The 27,970-nt window shown below is 36.7% G+C and overlaps 1 protein-coding gene and 1 long non-coding RNA gene across 2 annotated transcripts in view; one reads left to right on the plus strand and one right to left on the minus strand.

Annotated features, from left to right (window-relative positions):
* The window catches only part of TACR3 (tachykinin receptor 3), a 36,275-nt gene extending 17,929 nt beyond the window's left edge, over positions 1 to 18,346 (plus strand). The window contains exons 4-5 of the mRNA XM_086888340.1: positions 14,830 to 15,026; positions 17,960 to 18,346. Coding sequence (XP_086744466.1) covers positions 14,830 to 15,026; positions 17,960 to 18,275 — 513 coding nt within the window. The 3' untranslated portion in view covers positions 18,276 to 18,346. The remainder of the gene's footprint in view (positions 1 to 14,829; positions 15,027 to 17,959) is intronic.
* Positions 1 to 27,970, minus strand: part of LOC111927750 (uncharacterized) — a 90,642-nt gene that overhangs the window by 21,368 nt on the left and 41,304 nt on the right. The window contains exons 2-3 of the long non-coding RNA XR_015286655.1: positions 21,397 to 21,424; positions 20,644 to 20,677 (exon numbers count right to left, since the gene is read on the minus strand). This is a non-coding gene — a long non-coding RNA (uncharacterized LOC111927750). The remainder of the gene's footprint in view (positions 1 to 20,643; positions 20,678 to 21,396; positions 21,425 to 27,970) is intronic.

Consider the following 27,970-nt stretch of genomic DNA (forward strand, 5'->3'; position numbering starts at 1 on the left):
CAATGTGAAGAATACAGAGGAACAGAAAATATTCTCCATAACTTCTGTATTTCCTTTACTGTTCCTTTTACTTATGACTGTTAACTTTGTGATAATAAGTCACCAGGCATCTTTTTCAGTAATTTTCATTCCTCCACTCCTATGCTTCTGCTTGTATTTTCTGTTTCTCCTAGCACAGCTTGAGGTATCATCTCAACTTCTTTTAGCAATGAAGATTGATTAAAAGCCACACTGTTTCAATATATTTTTTTTTCTCAAATTTGAGTATAAAACAAGAAAAAAAGTCCTACATGTTTGCTAGCAAATCACAGTCTCTGAGATTTCCTGTAAGAACACTTCATACATATTTCTTTGGTTTGCTCTCTTTCTTTCCTCTCCTTTTCCTAGATTTAGAGAAAGTCCAGAGAAGGGCAGCTAAAACTGATCAAAGGACTTATGAAGAGATTAAAATGACCTGAACTTTTAAGTGTGGAGATAAGGACATTAAAAGACAAGATGTCAGGGTTTAGGGAAACACAAAGGTGGTGGATAAAGTGACTGAAGAGCTGTTGGTGACCAAATCCTGAAATACAAGAATTGATAGGAGAGCAGCATAAGGCTGGTAGAAGAGAGAGCACTTTAAGAAAGCATAATTTAAAGGTTGGTAAAGGGCATCTGATATGCTCTCTTGCCAGATGTTTATGATCTCAGAGGATCCAGAAAGGTTTTAGGCAGATTAACAAAAAATAAATTCATAAATCATAGTTTTTTTAAGGTTGGAAAAGACCACCAAGGTCAACAAGTCCAACCTCTGACTGGTCTCCATGGTCAACCAGACCACAACGCCAGGTACCACGCCCATTCATTTCTTGAACACTTTCAGATATAATGACTCCACCACTTCCCTGAGCAGCCTTTTCCAATGGCTGACAATCCTTTCAGTGAAGAAATGCTTCTTGATGTCCAAAAATTTGCCTTAAGGTCCAAGTAGATACTGAAAGGATGAATCAGAGATGCACTTCTCTTTAACAAAATCATGGGTGCCAGGGCAGTATTAGGAAAATAGAACATGAAAAATGGCCAGGTTCATGAGATTTCCATAAACAGGACCTCCTACTGCCTCCATGACAGATTAGTAGGAGAGATGGGCAACTGTCTGATTCAGAAGGAACTGTCCTATGTCTTTATGCTCCTGTTTTTACAGAGCAGTAAAAAATAGGAGTATAAAAATACTCCTGACTTCTCATTGGCTTTCAGTGCAACTAAAAATGCAACTAAAAATTTCCTTTTTTATTTCTTTACTACATATGAATAAGTAACATGAAAACACATTAATATATATTTTATACCACACATTACAAAGAAAAGTACTAATTAGAAATAATGATACTTTTTCTGGCATCAAAAGGTAGCCATCCACGTCAGACAAAAAAAAAAAAAAAAAAAAGATAGTTTCCCAGTTTCCCTATGCAGTAGTTTATTGTGGAGCAGAGGCAGGGAGAAAAAGAGAAAAGGAAAAAAAATCGAGAGAGTCAAAGCCTAAAATATTGCATTATGGCATCAAAAGTCTTGAAATACTGAATTAATTATGGGCTGACAGATTTGAAAAAACAAGACTATACTCATAATACAAAGCTTATTCAACATAAATAGGTGATGAGAGTACTACACTATGAACTCACAGATCAGATAACCAATAATTAACTCTGAAATCAAAGACCCTCCTAGTTCACAAGCAACCACTAAGTCTAGACAGACAGACTAGAGTTAGATATTGCTCCACTCATAAAACCTTTCGTGAAAGTTTGCATCCAGCCATGTGAAACAAAATGTTTTGACACTCTGGGTCCAAGGATTTGTCTTGCACATGACTTCCTACACCATCTTGAAACTTCACTTTTATCCTACATATTTGTTCAGACTTCTTCCAGATTGGAAAGTAATTGCTTCCTCATGGGACTACATAAAGACATGGGAAGTTTAAAATCTTCCCAGTTATTTAAGCAATCCATCTTCTCCTGGTTTATCCCAGCATGAGAACCAGCACTGCAATCTCCACTAATTTATATATTATATGCCATTTTCAAAATGACATAAGGGAATAGAAGTTTAATACAGCAGTAAGTAAATATAACTTGATTAACCTAAATTTAGTTAAAAACACTCCCTGCAATCAACTACTCTACACAAATTTGTACCACAGACTTCAAGGGAAAGCCCATCCTTCACAGCTGATGCCCTTATCTACACTGAATCAACACATGTGACTAGTTTTGAAAAGTCAGACAGTAAGAAACAGAATTTTTTGGTCTTTTTTCAGGAAATGGTATGCCAGGGCTACACATACATCAAAATATTCACTAGACATGTTTAGATGTCCAAAGAGAACCAAATCCTAGAACACAGTGTATGTAAGGTGAAGGCATCTGGACTGCACCTCACCCAAACCTACCACGCAACAGCAGTCTGCTGAAGAGTACTTATATTGCCATTGTGCTGTTCCCATAATTTATTTATTCATGGGGCATGAGTGTTTCCACCTTGAAGATTCATTTGTGCTTGTGCACCATGGACAGAAACAACTTCTAGGGTGGTGTTGGAGCACTTTGCTCACACTGAGCAGCTGTCCACTCCAGAATGGAACAAACACACACAGAGGGCCGCGGGCACTTTCCCCTGGGAAGGCACCTCTTCCCTTTGGCTGATCTTACATTTCTGGGAGTGATATGTGAAACAGCCTACCCAGCCTGTTGTGGGGTAATGAGGTGCAGAAGCTCAGTTTGCTATGAATACTGTGTATCTCCTGCCAAAAATAGGGGCCTGTATAATTTATTGATCCATCAACACTCATCTTCTTTAAGGGGGTCTGCTCCTGGACTTTGCAGAGATTGACAATGAAAAGAAAATGCAAAACAGAATAAATAAATACTAGAAGAGAATTAACACAGAAGATTAAGCTTGAGAAATAAACACTTTTTAAAGAAGAGGTGATCTCACTGATCTAAGAGTCATAGCACTATGGCTTATATTATAATGTGTGGGTGGCTGTGTTGCTTGACTAGCTGAAATTTCATACAGCTACAGTGAAATTATCATTTATCCAAAATGCTGATGCATTGTGAGCACCTTGCAGGCCAAAGCTCTATCATGATTGAAAACCACAGGTGCACTTCGGTGCAGCCACATTCACAAATTTAGCAATCATTGTTCAGCACATTCAAAAAGAAAAAAGACTTGGTAACAAGAGGTTGAAGAACAACTTAGGCCAGGTAGCACCACTTCTGTGCACTCCACTGCTCTGTTATCTGCCAACAATTAAGAGAAACAGAGATGCTTTTTAAAGATTGCAGTCCTTACACAGTAATGTCCACTGATTAATTCCTCAGGCAACTAAAGGTGTAACAAAAATACCAAAGTAGCAGCTCGTTATGCCCGTAGACTGTTTCTTCTATGCAAAATACCAAGAAGTGTCCCAAAAGTCTCTGAAGTGATTAGTCCAAATTTATGATTTCATACTTTTAAGTCAGTCTCTTCCAAGGTAATAATCACACAGTAATGTATCTCAGACTTTGTGAAACTACTCTAGAAATTAAAACTTTTTGAAGAATTTCATATCAATGAGTCATGCAAAGTTTTAAACATCAACTGGTTCTGTTCAACAATGTCACATTTCTTACTCTATGTAAAGAAAAAAAAACAAAAAAATAAATCAGGAAGAAAGATTCTCAGATGCTTTTAAAGGTTCTTCAGAAAACAAACTTATCCCTTCCTTGCCAGACACTGGAAGATGATGAACTGCATCCAGTGGTTTCTCTACTTCCTCACTGAGTGCCAGTTTGTGTCTTTCAATATTAAAATGTTAAATGAAAACAGGACAGGAACCATCCTTCAGGCCTGTCGCCACAGACAACTCTAACAGAATTCCTCCGATGTCATCTTAAACCTCCATCTTCTAAAAAACCTTACCAATCCTAGAGTTCAGTTTTCCAGGCTAAATTTTTTTATAGACAGCTCTATCTATGCCATTATTTTTAGTTAGTTTCATTAATTACTTAACATGCCTCACTGGTATCACCTCTACAGATATTTTTACTCCTATTTCTTCTTTCAATCTTTGTTTACATTTGGTACATAAATGAAACAAGCGCTTCTGATCTTCTTTTATATAATATCATTATGCAACAAGTGACCAAAACCAGAGAAGGAATGAAACAAAGTAGTGTCACCATGGTCCTATTCAGGCATAACTCCCTGTTCTCCACTGAGAATGCCTCATCTGGAACATCCTAATCTCTCATTTTTTTCTTTCATTAAACAGATGACCTGGTGCTACAATGAGTCTATAACATCTGTCTCCTCCTCATTTGTTCACAACAGGTAAACAAATTCACAGCAGTTAGTTTTATTAGTCCTTAATTGAGCAAATCCCATAACTCTTCTGAGTTTGATCCCCACCTACCACAGTACCAGTCCAGCAGTTCCTATCTGTCACTGCCACCGCCCCACCTAGGGACACAATCACTACTGGTACCATACAACATATGACCAGCACTGTGAAATTGCATTTCTGCTCCCACAGTTCTTCCACATCCCAGTTCTTTCTTGGCCTTGCTTCTGTAGCAGCAGAGTTGCCTAGAAGTGTCTTGTCATCAAACTTACCTGACATGCCTTTACTTTACTGTACAAAACTCCTCAGTAAATACATTAAATGAGGCAGATCTCAAGACTGATACTTAGAGAATATATCCCAGAGTGGAGGGAGATAAGTATTAAATACTTTCTAATAAAAATATTTTTTCTCTCAACTACCTTCCCAGTGCAAAGTGCTCTCCAAATCATGCTCAGTAATGAAATGTAAACAGGCAAAATTACTTACAAAAATTAATAACTGAAGATGGCTTTCCTCTCATTCTGCCCCAGGGCACCTCTTACTATGATATCCTTAACTCTGACTATTTATAGGAAGTATGAAATAGCCTTGTTAATCTGGTTGATTCAAATCAACCTTAATGAAACTAGAGCCTGACTTCACAAATTGATACATGTGCCTAAAACTGGGTTTGTAACCCTGTAGAGATGGAGCTAGTTAAACAATGATGACATGATGCTTAGTATGCTTCCTACAGAGCACAGATGCTTACCCTGCCTGCTGCTCTTCTCCATGGCTCTGCATCTGAGAGTCAGGACTGGCCATTAAGAAGGTTGTTGGACCAGACTGCAGATTTAGTGTTCCACTAACATTCTGAGCAATTGTTCCATAACTGTAGACAAAAAAAAAACAAATACCCTGCCATACTCACCAGATTGCTATTAATACAACAGTCAAAGTCTCTACTTGCAAGTAATTGCTATTACAGCCAAATGCTTGCATACTAGAATTTTTAAGCTTATTTTCTCTTAAGTTTAAGAAAAACTTCAAAAGGGTAGTGAGGGTCAGAATATTTGAATATCTTTCTGGTGAAAATACTAGTGGAATAATTTTCCAGTTTTGATCAGTAATACATTCCCATAATTACCTAAAGTCTCCACAAGAATACAGAATACTGACAGGAAAGCCTGATTTAGGCATTTTCATTTACATTTAATTAAGTTCTTGCACAATTACCATGTTGATTACAACGTATGACCCCCTTCCTAAACACATACACACAAAGAGGCACACTTTTTTTTCCAGGAGATGAGGCAGAATAACCAATAATTTTTGGTTTTAAGTTGTAAAGAGTTCTGTTAACTCTTTCTATTACCAAGTGTATGGACTGAAAACCTACTGAAAATGTAGGGAATGAGCAAATTAATTATCTTGTGAATCATGATTTTTATTTCACAGTCTCACTCTTCACATGTTTAGAAATTGCCTAGGGAAAGACTGGGGCATGAGGGAATTACTGTAATTTCATGTTAAATCCAAAATATTTTTTTACAGAGCTATTTTATGATCTTAGAACTTCAGAAAATAAAGGGTTCACTTGTTCTCCTTTTCAGGAAATCTTTTTCTAGCAATTTGTCCTCTTTTTAATGATCTGCCCATAATTTTGAACAAGATTTTGTATTGAGGTAAAAATAAAGGCAGACCTCCTCCTGATCATTCTCTGAACATGACTGACACAATAAAATATAACAAAATTACTGGAAGCTGCTCTTCTCTGCTATCTCCAAATAGCTACAGAACACTCAGCAGCTGTATCAGCTTCCATTCACTGCCTCAAGTTCCTAAAACTCAGGAACTGTGAACTATGAACAAGTGCATCTTTCCACACCCATCGTCCTTGCTTCAAGCAGCAATCACAGAGAAATAAAAGCAGATTAAATACTAAAAACAGCTTTATACTGTGCATAAACCTTGCCAGTTTAAGTATTTATGTACAAACCGATGGAAGTTTTCTGGTCAATACTTTTTTATAGAACAGCTGGCATCATCTCCAGGTCAGGGGCAGATTTAAGAGACTGGCTCTGCATGGTCAGTGATTAGGCTCAGAATTGTGCTCTTACAGTTGCTGTGATATTTCTCCTTGTTATTTTTATATTTCTGATCACTGCTGGCAAAAAATTAAGTGAAATGTAAAGTCTATGCACAGTCCTAGGGCAAAAATTTCTTATTAATGGCTCATATTTTTAAGAATGGAAGAAACACTATGTTAACAGACAAAAAGTTTCAACAATGCTTCACTTCAATGTTAGTGAGCTCGGGGTGTTTTCAAATGCATTGCTTAATTCAAGTACACATGTTTGTTAATAATAAAACCAAGATACCTACGAGAAAGACAAATGAAAGCCAAGTGTCTCTTTTTCAGCATTCAGATTTTCAGAATGGAGATTATGATCTCCATGTTTCAAACTGTGGAATTGGGGTTTTTAAGACAGACTTCATTTTCTCTGTGCAATTGTCCCCAAGTTCAAGTTTGGGACTTGGCCCTCCAGACTGACAACCTTAACATCCCATATTCAGGACAAAGTGTGTTCTTTAAGTTGTTGCAAATTTTTTCACCAGCATATAAAAAAACTTGGAAACTCCAGAAGTTTTTGTTGCATCATCTAATTAGCAGCCAAAGTTATCCCATTACATATCCTAAATTTTGACTACATGAACAGTCCTGTGTGTGCATGGGTGTGTAAAAACAGATATATATATATATATATTTACACACAGATAGAAGCGAGTGCATAAGAAGCCCCTTCCTCATCAAGTCCCTCTAGGGAAGTCATGAACAAATTGATTTTAGCATGAGTTTTCAGTTTACTGAGCTCTCTGGAATACTGCCAAGCATCTGTGTGGTGAAAAGCACAGGAAATCTGATGCAGAACACTCATTTTGGAGGACTGCAGAGCCAAGGCCTGTATATTCAGCACTACAGAACTGCAGTTCCAGTATTACACTTACACACTTCCACATTCATTACGGGTTGCTCTTAATGTCAAAACAAAATAATTTCAGCACAGTTTTTTTCTGAGTTAAAGCAGAAATCTACACACCTACACACAGAGGGGTGTCTTATGTTTATTAATGCCTTCACCTAACAAATCTAATCCTTTAAACTCAAGCATTGAATTATTTAGAAATTTCTCTACTGAAACACTGTAAATAACCTCTTCAAAGAACCTTTATCTTATTACTCATTTTCTGAGGCGGAGAGAAGTAGTTTTTTTATTTCTCCAGGTTTTAAAGCAGGTTTCCTAGGAAATAGTTTCAGCCACCCTGACATGGGTCGGCTTATTCCATGAACTGGGATATCACAGGAGTATCAAGCCAATACAATAACGGCCATGTGTTGACCATTATGGCCAAGCCATGTGGCTGCTTTAATACTTGAAGCATTGCTTGTCTGTACAAAAGTAGATGCTGTCAGGAGAATGACACTCCTGATACTTTTCATCAATAATTGACCAGAGCATGTACCACTTTATTGACCAAGTATTTCCAAAACGTTCTGTATGCGAGTTACAAGTCTACTTCTAATAAATTCACAACCTTGTACAGTCATTTGGAGAATGACAAAAATAAACTAGGTGCATGAAATGCAAAACATAAACCTTAACATCACTGACATTAATAGTTTCCTTTGAAGTCCATTTAAATGAAAATAGACTGGGGGACAATATTAAATTTTTTTGCTTTTTTTTTTCCTTAGGTGGTAATAAACATTTTTTCTTCAAACTTTGACAGGGGGGTTGCTACTACCACTGTAAATACGTAACTATGATGGCAATTTAAAAATAGCTTTAACTGTGCTTTTTTTCCTAACAGAACTTTGCTATGCAATTTAAACAAGTACAGTCTAGGAATAATTCATAGTTATTTTCTTAACAGAAAATAGTAGAGCTTTTTCAAACTATGTAGTAAGCAATCTGCACTCCTTCCCATTATGTTCTTGAGCCAAAATTCTAGAGAAATATGGTAAACATTCAGATGGCTACTAATTATATAAATCACTTATTTAATCCTCCTAGGTGAATAAGCTGGAAATAAAACAACTCAAAACAGTCTTTCCATATGAAATAAGAGTCTATGCTCCTGTTTTGAAGACAACCAAAGGTACCCATCTCATTTTAGGTTCAGGAGGACAGTTTTCATAAGGAGTCCACATAAAGTAAAACACAGATAGGATGCTTTGCAACTTTTGCATAATTCATTGCCATAATTAATCATAGCATTAGTTGTTTATTGCAGTGTCCAATATATAATATCTAGTTTTCAAAAGAAAACATTCACTAATGCCATTTCTTCAGAAGTCTTATATGGAAAATTAATTTAAACATTGAGCCTACAACGAAGATTAAAGTTCTAGAACACTTTCAGAATTGTATAAGTAAGTGGACTTCAGAATTAACTACCCCTATTAGCAAAACAAAAGAAGATATGATTATTTTATTTCTTCCCGTATCAAAACTTATATTTGGTTGGAGGCATGGAAATTAATTATGCCCCATCATTCATTCCAGGTAAGGAAGGAAAGTATTGTAAAATAAGTGGTGGTATGAACCCTAAGTACAAAAGCACTAGATCAGCTTTTTCACTTTTTTCCCCAAACTAGATCTCAGGTGGATCATGCCCAATAATACCAATCTCACAACAGCCATTCAGAGTAGTTTTCTAAAGAACATAAACTTCTTATGCTACTCAATGGTTAAGACCAAGATAATGATACAAGGCCACCTACTTTTACTTGCTGTCCAGCTTACAGAAAAAAACTCTTAGTCTGAGCAGCAGACATTAGCATATTGCCTAATATCCAGCAATCTCTTGTGAGAAATTGAGACATCTTTTATTAGATAAAGTAACATAAAACTTGTGGAAACTTCTCCTTCTTGCCCCCAACCAGCTTGTAAAATCATTTGTTCTCCAGGAAAATAAAAGTCTGAGCAAAATATTTACCCCTTTTTTTGCAATGGAACACATATTGCTTGACACGTTGAGAGAAACTCTCAAAGTCTCAAACTCTTAAAGTGGCTCAAAGTCACTGTCAAACCTGTGTTCTATGCAACTTTGGGGAAACATAATTTAAAAATGGCAGTAGCTATGACCACCCAAAAATATCGAAATAGTTACTTTTATTTTAGGGGAATCCCACATTTTAGCATTTGGAAGAAAGCAAACTATTTAAAAACTACTTCACACTAGAAGATAATGTATTTTTGAACTTTAGAGCTTAACTAACAAAGTAAATGATTATGAATTCTGTTGGCAGGGATTATGCAAACTGAAATGAAAAACAGTTTCTTTATTTCAAGTAATTGAGAAAAACAGATGGAAAGCGCAAAACGGAAGACTAAAATTATCTGGAGCACTGGAATTGGCAAATACTTTACCTGGCTGAAAGACTTCCAAGCTCTCATACTATCTCCTCCTAAATGTGCAGCTATTAAGAATCCATCCTTTCCTATGGGCTGAAAGAATACAGAAAATCCCCGAGTCTGTCAAAGCACCTGAAGTGTACCTTAGAAGTCAGTTCCATCTCTATTGTCAGGAGAACTACCTTTGAATCCTAACTTTCTTGCAGAAGAGAGATAGTTTACTCCAAATAAGCACTGTGAAGAAGCAAAGGCATACTGGTGTTCCTTTCTCTCTGGTGTTTCACGTATAAGTGCCATGTAGTCCACAGGACTGGGAAGTGGATTTACTGGCTGCATCCCAACATGCTGGGAAAAACACTTTGTGAAATGTTAGTGTGGCATTTTACTTCTCCCAAAAGAGCTCAGGACACAAGTTATGATCCCAGGGATTATCTCTGAACTGTGTTTAAGCTGTATTCATGAATAAATAACACCCAGGAGAGGGTAAACAAAGACATTCTTACACTCCATGAGTTCTTAAATAATTTCCTTCTCATTTATATCTGCATAACACCCAGGAGTAAAAGTTCTGAAAGTAATTAAATTGTTCTGTGTGATATAAGTGCAAATGAAATCAAAAGCCAAACTCCTGTACTTGTTGAAGCAGCAGTATCAAAGATGACTTAGAAAGGCAATAAGGAGCTGCAGAGAAGATTGAAAAGGAAATGATTGCATGGTCCAAGTCTTAGGTATTGCTGGCAAATCAATGCCTTGCAATGAGAATTGCTGTATTCCTCCAGCAGCAACTGAGTCTCCAGAAAAGCATACCTAATCTTTCAAGAGCTGCTCTCAATGCTACATGTTAAATCAGACTACATTTCTAGCTGTTCTTCATGCAAAATGAAAACAGGATGGAAAAATAAATGTACTTCTGTTTTTTCTGAGTGTAGCAGAATCTGTTTAGTTTGTTTTCACTTTTACTGTTCCAAATGTTTCACAGCAAACTTGCAAATTCCAATTCCAATGAACTTATATTGCTTTTGCTCTTTTAAATACATTTTTCTCTCATTGCATCCATTAATGGAAGAATGCCTCTTACTCAGACAAAGGATTTAAAGGAATGAACAAGACAAAGCACATAAATTAATTATCTTTTCTAAACATAGTTTTTCTTAGACACAGGCAGCAGTGAATCAATATCAGCAGAACAGGTTGATGAAAATCAATGTATAAAATAAATACTTTGATTTTCCATTTACAAATCTAGCCTCAAGACTTGCATGAAGGTTGCACAACTGGGAGACTCAGTACAACTCATTTAACAAAAGTATTGCCTAGAACAGAAAAAACCCTCTTTTCTCCAGTCATGCTGCCCACAATAAACACAGAGGGAGACTGAATAGAACACCAGGGGAAAATGGTGCCACTGGGATAAAAGGTTTTCACTGCAATTCACATTTTGGAAAGCTCCATGGTGAAATGGTGGCAGGAGCAGAGCTAGACTTTAAGCTAAGCAACTGAATTCAGTCATTTTCTTGCTTTAGAAATGTTTCCTAATGCACAAGAGCAAACCCTTATTAATGAATTCTATGCAACTCAGAACAGAAGGGAAAAGCAACTAAAAAATGGTAATATCTGAAAAAAATGGAACATAACAGACCTATTAAAAAGAACTTTTTTTTTCCAGCCACAGGTTTAAATAGTCAAAAAACAACCCCAGTGCTGAAGCTGTCTTTTATACTCTGCAGTTGGACCTGTAAAGTGTCACTGGGGTTTCTTCAGTGAAACATCACACTACTGGGAAAAGACAATCATGTTTTTGTGATAAATTCATACTGGACCTGTTTCATTTCTTTTCTCTGTTGGTTTACGGGCATCTGTTCATCAGAATTTATTCCAAATACATTCAGGGTGCCCTGGGCTTATAGTTCTTGAAGTCACTTTCTCTTCATAATTATTGATCTAATCAAGAAATGAAACTTTATACTGTAAAGACAAACATTAGGGACAAGAACCTCAGATATAAACTGCAAGGTATGGCCTTGCACAGTATGTGCCTCTCTCAGAAAGGGAAAAGGACATTGGGGATAAGCTCCTTCCTTCCTTTTCCTTGGATTCTTTTTTTTTCCTTCATTTCTGCCAACACATTCTTAGACTATGACATGAGAACAGACTAGGGTTTTTTGATTCCACTCATGACTTCTGCATTTGACTTCAAATTTAACCTTAATTGCCCTGTGTTTACAACAATCTTACACCACACAGACTTGGAACATCTCACTTATCTTCTCCTAGGAAATATTTCAATAATTGCACTGTACTATATAAATATTCAAAATGACATGCAAACCTGAATTATTAAGAATGTAATGCGCTTCGCTGTCTGTCATTCAAGTGACCTGTTACTTCACAAATTAAATCAAACACTAATGTCCATCTAAAATCATCTGTACTTTATTGTCTAGTTTGACTATTTGCTCCAGAAATTTCTGCTTTCAGGATGATGATGACTTACTATTTAATCATGGATTTCCAGACAAACAGCAACAAGAAAACCTTATACTAATCGCACTCTTTTAAAAGATGATGTTTGGTTTTTTTTAAACAAAAGAGTAACCTTGCAGGAAAAGATGCAATTCTCTGGGAGTGATTTGGCATTTTTCATTTCAAAACATAAAAAAGTAAACATTCAAAATTAGAGTTTAATTGCCTGAAACTGTGACAAGAAAAATTGTGGATTTTCTTTGCAGGGTAAAAAGTTAGTTGGGGATTTCTGGCCCCTTGAAGAAAACCTGAAATATTATATTTAATAGTGATTTAAATCAAAGCTTCATTCTGCCATGGTAATTTCTGCAGCACCTGAAATCTAAAGGCTATTTTTTGTACAGATCATGAAGATTTATTAGCTTTAGGAGACCTTTAAGTAGACTCCGGAAGCACTTCTTGTCTTCCCTTCAACTTCGCACAGAAAACTAGACAATGAGCATTTGGATGTCAGAAAAAAGACAACTTTCTTTTGGAAAAAATTAACACAACTGAGTATGCCAAACAGGCAACCTGGACTATTCCTGTGTTCCTAGCATCTCTGGGGCATGAATGACAGTGTTCAAACATATTAAGCTACATTAGTTCCTGGGAAGCTCTACTATTTTGGTCCTCAAGCACTGCACAGATGAAATGTACACTGTAAAAATCCAGATTTACCTGTTTACACTTTGAAAATTTGGACACAAAAGTCCTTTCATTATGTACCTATGATATTCCAATGATGACTAATTCTAGGAACAGTTTCACATGCACAGCTGGTCCTGCAAGACTTGCTAATTAAATATCAAGGTAAGTAATTAGACTCTCAAGGGTTCTGAAATTATAGAAGTCCTGAAAGGTGCTGAGGTAATACTTATCATTCCTGACAGATCTAAAAACACAGCAACAAGCACAGTGCACCTGTAAATGAATGACTAATGAAATGGTAAAACTATGGACATAAGGCTTCTATCTCTATCTATACAATGTGTGCAGGGCAGAGGTGTAAGTCCCCAGCAGAACAGCAGAAGTTATGTCAAAAGCAGTGAAACAGCAAGGCCATTTAATGATAGGCAGTGATTTGACAACATATTTTATGCATCACTTCACATACATAGTTTAGTCCAGATATGTCTGTCCACATAAAATCATAACCTCTTCCCCCCCACCACCCCAAAAAATTGCATATATAGTCACATAAACTTCTGTATATGCCTAGATGTAGACACACAGATGTATATGTGAAAGGTAAAAGTGATACTATGTTTTGGTGTGTTGCCTTCCTTTAATAATACTGATCTTCCTGATCACAGATGCTTTTATAGTTAACTGATGAAAAGTACTTCAGAAGAATCAAGCTATTATTAATGTTGTATATGTGGCCAGATACCTCTTTTTTACCTTAAAGTGGTAATCAGTGCATATATGTCAGCAATAATAAGTATTCTTATAAGCCAAATCTTGCACATTACAGTCCCGTCCAGCAGGCAAGGTTGTTAATTGGTGCCAGCTATTAAATGAAAAAAAGCTTTATATTTCTCATGGGAAGATGCAATGTGAGTAAAGGAGGACACCATAACACTTATATGTAAAACTTATGCTAGTTGGAATTTTATAAAAACATTAACCAAAGACATATAAGTACAGACAATTTCAGCTCTTTGGATTTTTCCCCTGGTAAAACTAGAAACAGTATAAAATGTCACCTTGTACAGAGAAAAAAGAAAAAGAACTGTTCATAGAGATCCTTGTTATTCCTCAGTATTCACAAGTACAAATGAACAAGAGAGTTCTCAATATAGATCTATCATGTCTGGTTTCATTTTAGCTACAAAATAAAACCTGTGGTGTAAACATGTGACATATTGTGCTGAAAATGGCAGCTGGACTAGTATTTGACATAGGTGAAAAGAGAAAGATGGGAGTGAAAATTTTACATTAGTTGCGAGGTTTCTTCATGTGTTTGGAGCACAAAGCAAAGCTTCTCTTCATTTATGCTTACTGGAAACTATGGTAGCTACCAGATGTTGTGATGCCTCAGAAAACAACAAATAAGGATCACCAGCCAAGGGAATTGTTAGGCCCTGAAATTGAACAGGATGCTGTAGTTGTTCATTTCCTACAACCTAGTGTTATGCAAATCACATCTAAAAACTGAGGACAAGAAATGGACTTGCAGACCACAGTAAAAATAGACGCCAAGGTGAATAAAGGCCAAAATGAGGTGTCCGAATAAAACACTCTGTAACCTTATGCCATGATTAGATGTACAGAAAAGTGATATTTTATATAGCCAAATATAAGTAAGTAAATACATAACTTGTAAAAATCAATACAAATAAAGGGAAAATATTCATGCTATTTTTCTTTGGAAAAAGAAGATCTCCATTCAAGAAAAAAATAATTAAGAGAGTGAGATTAAAAGGAAAAACTATACAAAAGCATATTCAGCTTTCCTTTGACTGACTTTTAAAATTAATTACAAGAATGTTATTAATAGATGTTGAAATGCTAGTCCACATAAAAAAGGCTAAATATCATTATTACTTCTTTCAGGTGGTAAAAATGATGATTGTGGTTGTGCTGACATTTGCTGTCTGCTGGCTGCCCTACCACATTTACTTCATAGTTACTGGGATTTATCAACAATTAAATCGGTGGAAATACATTCAGCAAATCTATTTAGCCAGTTTCTGGCTTGCCATGAGTTCTACAATGTACAATCCCATCATCTACTGCTGTCTTAATAAGAGGTAAGAGCTGGTTATGAAACAAGGTGCGTAACTTCACCGAGAACAAATTGCTTAAATGGAAAAAAAAAGGAATAGAATTTTCACTTAAGTAGTTTTCAGTTAGTGGGAAAGAAAACAAAATGCAAAAAACCCAATCAACTTTCTTTAGGTTTGTAGTTGAAAAGAATCCCCAAAATCCCAAAGGAGGACTTGCAGTAAATATTTCGGTCTACTTAAAATTTCAGAGCAAAATTCAGCTTTCAAAAACCAGTCCTTTCCATGTCCACCTGCAAAATGAAAAAAAAAAAAACCATAGCAGTTTAATGTCTTTTGGTTTCCAAAATATTAAAATAAAGAAGACAGTAATTAACAATATAGATTGCAAGCAGTATGTTCACTAATTGTAGCCCAAATTTTGTTTTGCTGGAAGAATTTAATATAAAATGTGATTTACTGTGTTTTGTATATCTCAGCATGAGATTTCTTCTGTGCTCTAAGATCTGCAACAGGCTGACAAATATTATACAAATGTTTATATTCTCATTACTGAATACGAAATTACAGTATTGTTTGATAGCAACACATTATGTTCTGAATTTCAAAGGTACTGCATCTGCTGAGTTTGGTGATGTTTTACAGATACTTGCTATTCTGAGACTACTGCATTGCAGAATGGACTCAGTCTTTGATTTCAGTTTATAGGACCAGGATCTACACAATCATCATCCTGGCCACCCGCTTTGCTAGTATTTCTTCTAACACTATTGGATAAAGATCACCAAGAACAATTAGTTACTTCACAAATCAGTCAGTATGAATAAATATTGAATAAGCAATCTTAAATACTGTTTCAAATCTCCTAACTTAGCAGCAGGTGCCAAGTTTAATTACTGTCAAACCTTATACCAACAGTGCAAGGTATTTCTAAACCCCCACTAAAGATCATACAGTACCTGACAAAAGGAGTCTAATCAAAAATAAGTAAACAAATCCTAACGAGTTTTTATTGGTGTAAAAACACTGGCATCTTCCTCCTTGATGAGAATAACTTACAGTGATTAACATTCATGATCTTTTAAAAAAACAAGGTAATGACTAAATTCGTAGAGGCTTTTGCCTCTTTTCATCATTTACAACTGTTTAAAGATGAGGTAAAGTTTTAGCATGCCAGAACAAAATCATAACTCAAATGGCAAATTTTCATTAATTTCATTAATTATTAATTAATTAATCACATTAATTTCAGCAGAAGCCAGATTTCAGTAAGTGTCCACAGTCTGCAAAATCAAAGCAAGGAAGAATGAGGCCTCATATTTTTCAATTGCTACTACAAAACTTCTAAACCAATCCTATTTTCTTCAAAAACTTTTTATGCCACAGTTACAAAAGTATTCATAAAAAAATAATATCTCTGATATGGCTTATGTTGACACTTGCAAACTTAAAAATTAAATGTCTGTATTAAAGAATACAGCCAAAGAAAAATTACTATTTTGAGACATACTAAAGATCACCTTGTTCAGAATTTGATGCAAGAATGAAATCCTGGTGACAGTTATCTTATAATTAAGTTCCATATTGAAATGGAGATACCAGAATGTCTGCTTCCTTTTCATTAAGTAGGAAAATAGATCTTGTTGCTGGGAGTCAGATCAATTCATGCCTCTGCTGGATTTAGTATCAGACAGAGAACATCTATCCCCAGCCTCATCTTCCAGGCTAATTAGGATATTACGTATCTAGATAAAGAGAGCATTATTTCAAGATGAAGAAATAAACATGCCCTGAATTAGAAAGAGGATGGAAGGTACCAAGAAAAGTAATACAGTTTAAAGATGTTTTGGTTTTACAATTCCTATCACTAAATCCATTTCCATTAGAGGTTCTTTCAGTATTTTTCCAAAATATGAACTTGTAAACAGAGGATGCTAAATAGCAACCTACTTGCTCGGTTGTCATCATGTGAGAACTCCACAGCAAACTTAAAAATTTGAGGAAAGAAAAGTCACTTCTGTGAGATCCATTAACTTTAACTGAACACCTTATCTGCATTTTTACCTGCAGTCTACATGTGGTAGCTGATTGCTTAAAAAAACTTACAGACAGGATAAACCGCAGAGCTGATTGTTAAAACAAAACAAGAGAAGCAAGACAAGTGAGAAAGTCAGATAAGCTTTAGGTCTAGGTGAAAAGGTGTTCTTTTTCCAGTTAGACACAGATACAATAGGGAATTGCTTTTCTAATATGTTAAACTTTTATTCTGGAAATGCATACATACAAAACATAACAATGGTCTTTAAGGTGAATCCCTGCCTCTGTATGTGTATTGCAAACACTGATGCTCAAGCCTCAAAATGCCTGTTTGTATATTGCTCAAATTCAGATTTCAGCTTTCTAGGAGCCTCATAATAATTAAAAAATTATTTTCCATATATTTTAAATGAATTTATTATGAATTAATTATTAACCATTACAACATTCCCATACAGGTATCTGTAGGGAATATGGAAAGGGATATGGAAATTTGGCAACTGGGATGATGTTTTAGACAAAAGAATATTACAAAGTTTCTTGCTGAAGTAAGATGAAAATATATGTGCAGATTTCATTAGAGGTCAAATCAAAACAATTTCTGTGGAGACAGTTCTATGAAAATTAGTGTTTGTTTATTATGCACAGACAAAGGACAGGAAATTCATTCTAAGGAAAATACCACTGTTAAAATGCAGGGAGAGTATATAGAAAATCGGAAACCGAAATGAGTTGTTACCACTATCTTTTTTGCCCTACTCAGACTTCAGTCAAGTAAATTCCCACTGACTTCACCATATCCAGACTGAAGGGCAGGATAATTGGCCAAGTCAGTGTCCTGCCAGCAGTGTGTATGTTTTCAGATGAAGGTCTAGGGCTGCCTCTCTCAAGCACAGGCTTTCACCAGGCTTCTTTCCTCCTAGGTTCCGAGCTGGCTTCAAGCGAGCCTTCCGCTGGTGCCCTTTCATTGAGGTGTCCAGCTATGATGAGCTGGAGCTAAAGGCAGCCAGGTTCCACCCCACCCGGCAAAGCAGCCTCTATGCTGTGTCCAGGATGGACTCCAGCATGACAGTGGTGTTTGACACTAATGATGGGGACAGCATGCACACCAGCCATAAGAAAAGAGCAGCTCCAAGGGACCTGAACATCAATGGTTGTTCACAAAGGAATTCCAAGACTGTCTCCACGGCCTCAAGCCTCATCAGCTCACTGCACACATCAGCAGATGTTTATTCTTAAACATATCATGTTGCTAGAAGGGCAACGGTGGACAACGTTCTATTACTTTGGGACTTGGTATTCATACCACAGGAAAGCAAACCAGATTCCACCAATAAACCCCAATTACAAATATTGTGAGACTTTTGTGAATCTCTTACTTTTTTTGGTTTGGAAATAAAGGGGAGTTTAAAGACACATGTACGTCTCAGTCCAAAAGCATAGTTGCACCTTATGCACAACAATGTTTGTAGGAATTAGCCAAAATAAACCAATGGCATAAAAAACTTTGTTTTAGTTGTCTCTGACCCGTGGCATTTATGTCTGACTTACTGAAATGTAACAGGCTCCTTTACTTATTGAAACAGAAATGCCCAGTGTTTTCCATTATGAGTGTATTAATTCCACAGTAACAAAATTACATGAGATTTGATTACAAAAATGCATTTATAATGAGTACCTAATGAGCCCCAAGTCTATTAAACTGGTTTACAATTTAGCCCCATTCCCAGACAAATAGATAAAATTAAGTTCACGTGAATACAGTACAGCTCTGTCTGCAACAGTAAAATTTTGCAAATATATGAGAACAGGAGAACATGACAAAGAGCCTAAGTTAAATTCTACCAAAGTTTGCATATTAGTAAACATTAGACACTAATGGGATCTCTAATACTTCCAGAGGAATATATTGCTTTGATGAACGTCTCATAGCTTTGTATCTTAGTATTAAGGGCAAGGTCTGTCTCCAGTGACCTTAACAGATTCTTTCTGATTGACTTTAGAAAGGCCAAAAGATTAAAAACTGGAAATTCATATATGAAAAAAAATACCACTGTGGCAATGAACTCTTCTCTGCGGAAGATTAAGTAACAAGATGCATGATGAAAAACTTCCACTGGAAAAAAAAATATTTGGGCTCTTCAAGAATTTTCCACAACTTAATGCATGTAAAAATAATCCTGCTCCTGCCTCTGAAAATACACTAGGCATTCTTACACAGATATGTTCCCACTGAATTCAGACAAAATCCACTTACCAACACTGTTGCAGAGAAAGCTGAATGTAACAAAAAAGGGAAAAGGGACTAGAGAGCAGAATTTTAATTAAATGACTGTATGATTTGCATGGATAGACTGGCTACATAAATGTTTGTTGTCAAACAGTTAACAAAAGCATAAGCAAAAGAATGTGAATGTCTTCCTGAGTTAGCCAAACCAGCACACAACAGTGTGTATCTGGCTGAACCCAACACAGTACCAAAGCTAACAAATTGAAAAAGAGAAGTTTCAAGAGACAAAGGCTTGAGCTGGCTTTAGTCCACATTCCTTCCCAGCAACTGGGGATGATCAGCATTGTGACAGTGAGTATATCAAACAAGACTTGTAAAACACAAATCTTATTTGTATTGTGATTCATGTATATAGTCAGTTGTTATCTTCTGCTAAGTGTAACTTGTACTTGTATAGTGATTTCAGTGCACTGTGGTATCACTTACTAAATCAAGATCCTGCATAAGGTAAAATATCCTCAAATACATAAACCTGATACATTAAACTATCCATGTATGGAATAACTAAAGAGCCTGGTCACAGACTATTATACTCTTATAGAAGCATATCACAATTCCAGACTCACACCTTTTCTATCTATGGCCTGATCTTAAATCCACTGAAACAAACAGCTCTGTTCCTTAATGACTTTCCTTTTAAATGTCAGTCCATGCTTTTCAACATTCTGTTCCTCTAAAAAAACAAGTATTTTCCAACATTGTAATTGTTATACTCTCACTTCTGCTTCTTTGTAATTTTTTTAGGTGTGTAGTAATCCAGAAAGTGTTATGCAATGCCTACAAAATACTTTTAATTTTTTTCCCCTGAAATATTGTTTTAAGAACTTAAAAATCTTCACAGGTTTTTAACAACTCTGTTGAGAGGATCCAGGATAGCCACACACAAACAAAAACATGACCCTAAGTATACTGACCTAAAGGTCATGTACTACAAACACATGCTGTAAAGCTGCTCATGTACAACGTCTAAGAAACATACATAGAAAAAATGTATACTTGTTAAATAAAGTCTTTTCTAACTATGGCTATTAGAAAATCAGTGTTGATAAATTTATTGTTTTTAAATGTAGAGTATAAAAAAAATGAAAAAGCTGTATATAAAAATACAGCAGCATAAATGTTTAAAACATCATCTTCATGTAACTTTTAGGATTCCTCATTGACAAATATCAATAAAGCAATGGTGGCTTCCCCACGCTTGTACCTCTAGTGAAACAATTTCACTTGAAGTGTTTTACAATGTGACCCCCTGGACAACTACTCCATTGATAATTTCGCTATATTTTGGTGGGTTAGAGGCATCAACAACACACTCACCATTCCTGTAGTTCTCTGAAGTCACAGGATATTCCTGTACAACAAATGAAGAAATCTGTGCTTGTAATTACAGCATTGCTTTAACAAAACATTACAGTGATACATGGTGCAAATCAAACTCTGTCTCAGCCCTCAAGAACATGCAGAGTTACACAGTTAAAAAGCAGCACAGCAAAAGCTGTGACTGACAGCAGCTTTCATATGAATTACTAATTCAGAACAAATATTTTCAGCAAGTGGCCTAGTCACTAAAAATTCCTTATAGGCCTACTGACATCCCTCAATGAGTGTAGAGGAAATCAGGTCATCCTCATCCTTGAGTCAATAGGACTGCTCAAAGCAGTAGCAGGCATGCAGAGCACATGCTCTTGTGTGATTGCTGGTGAAGCACTGAGGCTGTCTCGTGTCTGCAACCTTCAACACACGTTCTTAAATTTTGCTAGGAGTGAGTTAAGGAAAACAGACAGATACACAGCTAGCTTCTTACCAAGAAGGATACAAATAATACTCCAAAACAGCATCAGGAAAGATCTTCTGACCTTGAAATCTTCTGAAACATGTTAGTCCTTCTCACTATAACAGTTCATAGTACTTCAGCCCAGGCTCCTACTGGAGTCTGCCTCTAAAATGTATTTGTGATGAAGAGGTATCATTGCTCACTGAACAGCCATTTTGCAGGGAGACACCCTTGGTAGTGAACAGGTTTAACTTTCACATCACCAAAGACAAAAAAATCATCATCAGTTTACTTACTCTGTCATTCCCTTGACATTGGATAAACCTAAAAAAAAAAGAAAAAAAGAAAAAATATAAAAGAAAATAAAACACAGTCAAACCATTTTATAAAGTTAAACACAACTATTTAAACAATAAAAAACCCCCTCATTTCTTGTCTCAAGTCTTTGTGTTGGTGCATTCTCCTCCCCACACTCTTCCTTGGAACCACTCTACAACCTCAGAAATCCCCACTGGGTCTTGGTCTTTGCATGAGGAGATGGGTGGTCAAGGTTCCCTTGACCATATGGGAACTCTTGTGTGGTTAAGCTTGGAACATCCCTGAGATAAAGGACAAGAGCACAGTCAGTCTCCCACTTACAGCCTTGAGACTTGCCCTGGACCATAACCTAAGGGGAGAAGTACCATTGTGATTGGAGTTTTGAAAATAATTTGAAATTGTATTGGAAACAATTTGGAATTGTTTTGGAAACTCCCATGCTTACTGATCTGAGGAGGGAAATTTTAAAGATAACATCTTGCTACCCTATAAATAGGGGTCCTAAGTGAGGCCCTTTGAGCTTCCCTGGACTTCAGTGGGATACACCAGAATCTCCCTGTGGGTGGGATGGCTCTCAGAGCTTGCAAACTCTCATGTTTGTGAGAAAGATGACATGGCATAGGCTGATAAAGACTCTCTCCTTGAGCCTCAACCCTCATCCACTGAGAACAGCCAAAGCACTCGACATGGGTATTTTTCACAGGTACTTCTGTACACATTTCATTATGTCTGTGTGCATGCATGTGTGTGACTTGATTTAAATACCCTATAGCAAGTAAAGCATAAATACTGACATATCAGAACTATAATTAAGTAACTGCTGCAATTTTAGTCAATTTTATTGAATTACTTTACAAATGCTGGATTAGTCAATGGATTAAGTACTACTTAAATCCTTTAAGCATGAAATGTTGATCAGGTCTAAGGCTAAGTTTGTCAATGGGGTCCACTCTGAACCTTGTGACTCTATGAGAAAGTCTTTCTTACCCTTTGCACCCTTACCACTTGCATCCCTGGCCTCCATGCAAAGCATTCTAACGATTTTAAAACAACATTCCTTTGTATGCTTCACTTACATAGTAAATAATAGAGAATATTGCCATTAAAATTTGTTGCACTTGCACACATTTATATTAAAACTCACTTCTGTCAATACCTGTGATAGTGATTCTTTAAGCTACCTACACCACTCAATTCTAACAAATTGGCGTAGTCAGTAGAATACAAAATCAGGATTTGCAACAGTCTTCCACATAAAAGCATGATCTTGAGAGGAAAAATGAACTCCAGGCAAGCTCAGGGTACTCAGACAGGATGCATTCAGCAGATTGCAGCCTGGATCTCTTTGGCAGGAATCCCTTGACAGCCTGCCTTCCAGTTCACTTACAGCACATTTTCAAGGTTGGGAGGCACTGGCAGACCTGCACAGTGTGAGCTATTTGCAGCATGTTTATGTCTGGCAACTAAATGCATCACTGAGGAAGGTCACTGATCAATACCAGCATATATTTTCAAAAATAACATACAGAATGAACAGATAAAAAAACAAAAAAAAAAAAATAGCAAAACAGGTTTTAGAAGTTGGTGCTTTTATCTAAAAAAAAAATTCAGGTAATTTGGAGGTGGAAGTTTCTCCTTTAATACTGGGGAATTTTTTTCACACCAGTGAAGAGAACCTATTTCACTGATATGAATTTCAAAACCTTTCAGGCTATGCCCACCAGGATACAGAATTTAGAGAAACTCTTGTTCCTTTTGCATTTATTTCAAGGCTTTTGAAGTGCCTATTTCAAGTAGAAATTTACTGCTGAACTTCCTCCTCTAACTCAAGATGAGTTTAGAGTCCCAAATATTATGGGCTGTTTGTTAAAGGATACCTCCAAAGACTGCTACAAAAGATGCAGAAGGTACTACTAGGGATATATCTGGATACACAGGCTATACCATTTACAAACGTCTTGTGAGTTTCCTGTATAAAATAATACATCCAGTTAAATTTGTGTCTTCCTGTTCATGAACAGATTCAAGTGCTTCTATGTTCATAAATCAAAATGATCTGTTGAGACCAGTCAAAGACAATTCTTTATCAGTCCATGAGTAGTTGCTGTGGGTATTTAAATACAAATTGTATTTAGATGGGCTTATATATCACATGGGATGTAGTTACTGGCTAATTCAATTGCTTCTCTCTCATCAATAAAACTGAAGCATGCATGTTGTATTACAACTGGAATCATATTTCCCAAAGCAAAGGTTTAAGCTTACAAATACCAAACCTGTCTGAGTACTCTGTAGCAGCCCCTGGAATCACTATTCCTAAGTTTCACAACAATGAGTTTTTCATTGCAATATTTGTGATGCAAACGGAAAAAGGGACACCATGAACAATTGCATGAATTGTACTTCCCAAGCACACTTACTATGAAAATTCATGTTTCCCAGTTTGCTTGGATTTACACACTTTAAATTTTAAAAAGCCCAAAACCAACCAAGTAATAATTTAATCAGTAGGCATTCACCAATTAAATCCTACAAATCTGCCAAAACTTGAAATGCTCAGCAGCTCTTCTACGACATTGCCCACAAATTCATATGCAAATGAAAGTAACAAATGAAGTCTGTAGATATTATACACATCAAGACTTCAGCCAAGCTCCTTCTTGAATGAAAGGGAAAACATTCTGGACAGCCTCTCCAGATCTGCAGAGTTTCTGCCAGATGAGGTCTGACCAAGGACAGCAAAATGTTCCAGTATCAAAGGACTTCACAGAGCAGCCCAGCCAGCAGCTCTTTCCTGTTTGCAATACTGAAATCTGTATCTTGTATGACAACTGAAAAACTTAAGGCATCCAGGAACACCTCCAAGATCAAAGGTACATCTTTGCCTCAACCTGAAGTTCTACTCAGTAGTATCTTATACTAAGCAAAGTAAGCTTTTATTCATAATAAAATACTGTAATTCTAGTATATTCACAGCCATCATTTGTTTGAATGAGTTTGGAACCTTGAAAACATTTAGACAAATTCATTACCAAGAAGGCGTGGGACAGGTGAGGTGGCCCATTTGGAGCAGTTCTCGTGAGGACTGGTAACTTCAACAAGGAATAAACAAGTGATCATAGAAGCATTATGATCTTCACTTCTCATCCTGTGTATGCCCTGCACCACAGCACCCTCATGGCTACTAAGTCATGTGATTGCTGCCACCCAGCCAGGCTAATGTGTATGGGGTAGGAGGACCAGTACTAACAGAGGAAGGAGAAAGCAGTCAAACAGCTTACCCCTGGCCCCAAAACCCCTTTTCATAGCTTCTAAGACCCTGAGACTAATGGGATGTAGAGATACTTCAGAGCTAGAAGCAGATAAGCTGAAGTACAAAAATCAGCATAGAGCTCTGTGAGGGCTAAATTTTACCTTACTACTACAAGTAAACTTGCCCATGCTGGCATTTGGCTAGACCATTTCTACTATCCCTAATCATACACATCCCACTCATAGTACATGTAGCTACCTCCACATTCCAAAGCAATTCTTATTCTAATGTGTACAAGGGATTTAAAAAAAATAAATAAAAAATCAGTCTAACCATCTGCCAAGCTCTCAAAGAAATGACAGAACTTTTCTCACCCTACACACTTCCCATCTTACTTCCAAAACAAGAGCCTTCTTTCAACCTGAGAGAAGCCTGACCCTAAGGCCATGAGGGAGCTGTGGTGCAACCTGATGGATTTCCCAGCATGGCTGCAAGGCTGCAAGCTCTGAGAGAGTTCCACACCTTATCTCAAAATAGACTTAAATACCTGAAAGAGCCAGGAGTGATAATCCTAATTGCCTTCTACCAAGTAATTCCATTTGCCTTTCTTGCCACCATGAAATACCAGGATGGGTGTTTCACATAAATTCTTTGAAATAGAGCAAATAAGGCACATATAAACACACAAGTTCCAGGGAAGGAAATTGACCCTGAATGAAATCCACAAGTTTCATACACAGAAAAGACCTATGCAATTCCCCAATGCACCTTGGAATCTGAGCAGTGGTTTTGGGGCCCATTCACAGAGCTCAGATGCCTGCAAGAATTTTTAAGTAATATAAATAAACATCCAACAGGAATTCAGAAATGAGATATTGGGACTACCAAATAGTTGAATGCTAATAATCTTCCCACCTTCTTCCACTGGCAGGTGAGTATTTCAACAGAAACCCATATGGATGTGTCAGAGGCTGATATGATAGAGAAAAGTGTGCTAATCATATCATTTTGAGATACAGCTTTGAGGTGATCTGGATGACCATTTGCCTAATCAACATAATGTGACCTTCAGCCTGAAGCACATGTTCCTGTTCTACTTAAAAACTTTGCCTGGGAACTAATAATTGCATAAGGGCCTTAACTCTTTTGAGGCCTCTGAGGAGGTGACAAAGGAACTTGGAGTTCAGGTACCAAAATACTCAGGAGCCATTGGCTTTAGGGGTAATTGGAAACAGAAAAAAACTCCTCTTACACAGGGCACCGTATGTTTCTGGATATATTCAAACAGCTGTCCATGTTTTAATTGACAAAGCCCTGCTAACGTTTTTCTGTCTTTCCAATCACTGCAAAGGCTCCTAATTAAACACTAAATAAACTTTGCTAAAGAGGTAGAGTACATATCAGGGCTGTTAATTCTGCAAGATCCACAGTTCCTGCCTGAACCTAAGGGTTCAGAGAAAAATGGAATAGATTAGAACAAGAAGCTAATCTTTTGCCTGACAAATTTGACAAATTTTCCTGACAAATTGACAATTTGCCTGTGAATTTGAAATTCTGAAAAGCATTGTCTCTGGAGGGATGTTCACCAGTATTGGGGAACACCAGAGGCAGCAATTCTAATGCATATCTTAGGCCACAGAAGAAGGAGCTTGCATACTGATGTTCTGCAGAGCACTAAATCATGAGGAAAAGAGCCAGGAAGCTCACCTGGAGTTACTTGTGTCTACCTGGCAGGGACCCAGCAAGCACACTACTCTAGATGCACTGGTGCTACTGACTCTCAAACCCTTTTCCCAGTTTGTATCATGCCTTTTCTCTCTTTTGGCGTTTCGGAGTTTTTTTAAATGTGATATAGTTTCCTCTCAAACTAAGAAGAAACTTCATCTGCTCTCTCTTCATGGGGCATATTTAGTCATACTACAGAGGAAGGCACAGAATTCTGTTGTCTATGCTGGGATTATACACCAATCAACCTCCGAAGAAGCAGCATAACTATCCTGAGAGCAGCTGACACTTGTAACAACTGAGCATCAGCTGGATGCTTTTAAAAACCCAGGACTATGAACACAGATGAAATTAGCATACATAAGTAACTTGTTATCACAAGTTATTGATAGACAGGGTCAGACTTGACTATGATATGAGCAAAAATGGATTTTGCTCTCTTCTAACACAGCTTTTCTGAATGCTTCACAAAAATCACACTACTGCAGCATAACACACTGATGAAATTCAATCTCTTGAAAATACTTGGAGCTTGCCATATTTCTCCAGTAGATTAAATAGTGTTACAGATGTCAGTTTCACTATCTGCTTCTGCCCATATTTGTAAATTCCACTACTTTTCTCTTGCTCCTCTAGCAAGACTATTAAGACAATTATGTATAGCCTGTATAGTACTTGTAAGGCAGCCTGGAAATGGTCCCGTTTATTATTGTGACCTCCATAAGAGAAGTGTGTTAGAGTTAGGCCACTAAAGCTGAGAAACACAAGTCTCCAGCTCTTTCTCCTCTTTTGTTAGGAGGGTTGTCCCAAATTCTGTAGATTGAAAGGGGTTAGCTAGGTTTGTTCATAACCTTAAAGATGAGAAATGCAGAAAATGCTTTGGCGCTCCACAAGAAAAAAGCATTACTCTGTAACAGAGATTCAAAGCAGTAAATATCAAGCTCAAGACTATAGTTATATATTGTGACCTTAAATAATTAATACAAATACTTTTAAATAACACCCTTGGAAATAGCTGGTTATTCATTCTATTTCGAAAAATTTCAGGGGGAAAAAGAAAAGAGGAAAAGATAATGGGAAAAGAGAAAAGAATAGAAATAAAAGTAGGTTAATATTGTCTACTCTGAGGGAAAGCAGTCAGTCTCTAAGCTATATAAATCATTAAATGTATCTTTTTAAAGCTCAGCATTTTCCTCAATGAACACACCAGAAAAGCTTTTACTGCAAATAGAGGGGAGGGGGGGGAAGAGAAAGCAAAGGTAATTCCTTAGAACTAGCTTTCCCACAAATGTTAAGAGAGCTTTTTTTAAACTTTATTTCCCACTACCAGATAAAGTACAAACATGTCTGTACCATTCTAATATGAAAAAGCAATAGCTCATTTTATATATCAAACTGTGTACCTGAGGAAGGCACTGGGTAAATACAGCACTGCACACTGTGACAGGGCATAGGTATGTCTCATCTCATAGATATTAGTACGATAAAATAAATTCTTATTTTATAATCCTAATATATAAGCACTGTACTTCTCTCACATTAGTAATATTATACAGACTAAGGTCTTGCCATGG

The sequence above is a fragment of the Cyanistes caeruleus genome, chromosome 5, assembly GCF_971803275.1.
Source record: "Cyanistes caeruleus chromosome 5, bCyaCae1.hap1.1, whole genome shotgun sequence".
Classification (NCBI taxonomy): domain Eukaryota; kingdom Metazoa; phylum Chordata; class Aves; order Passeriformes; family Paridae; genus Cyanistes; species Cyanistes caeruleus.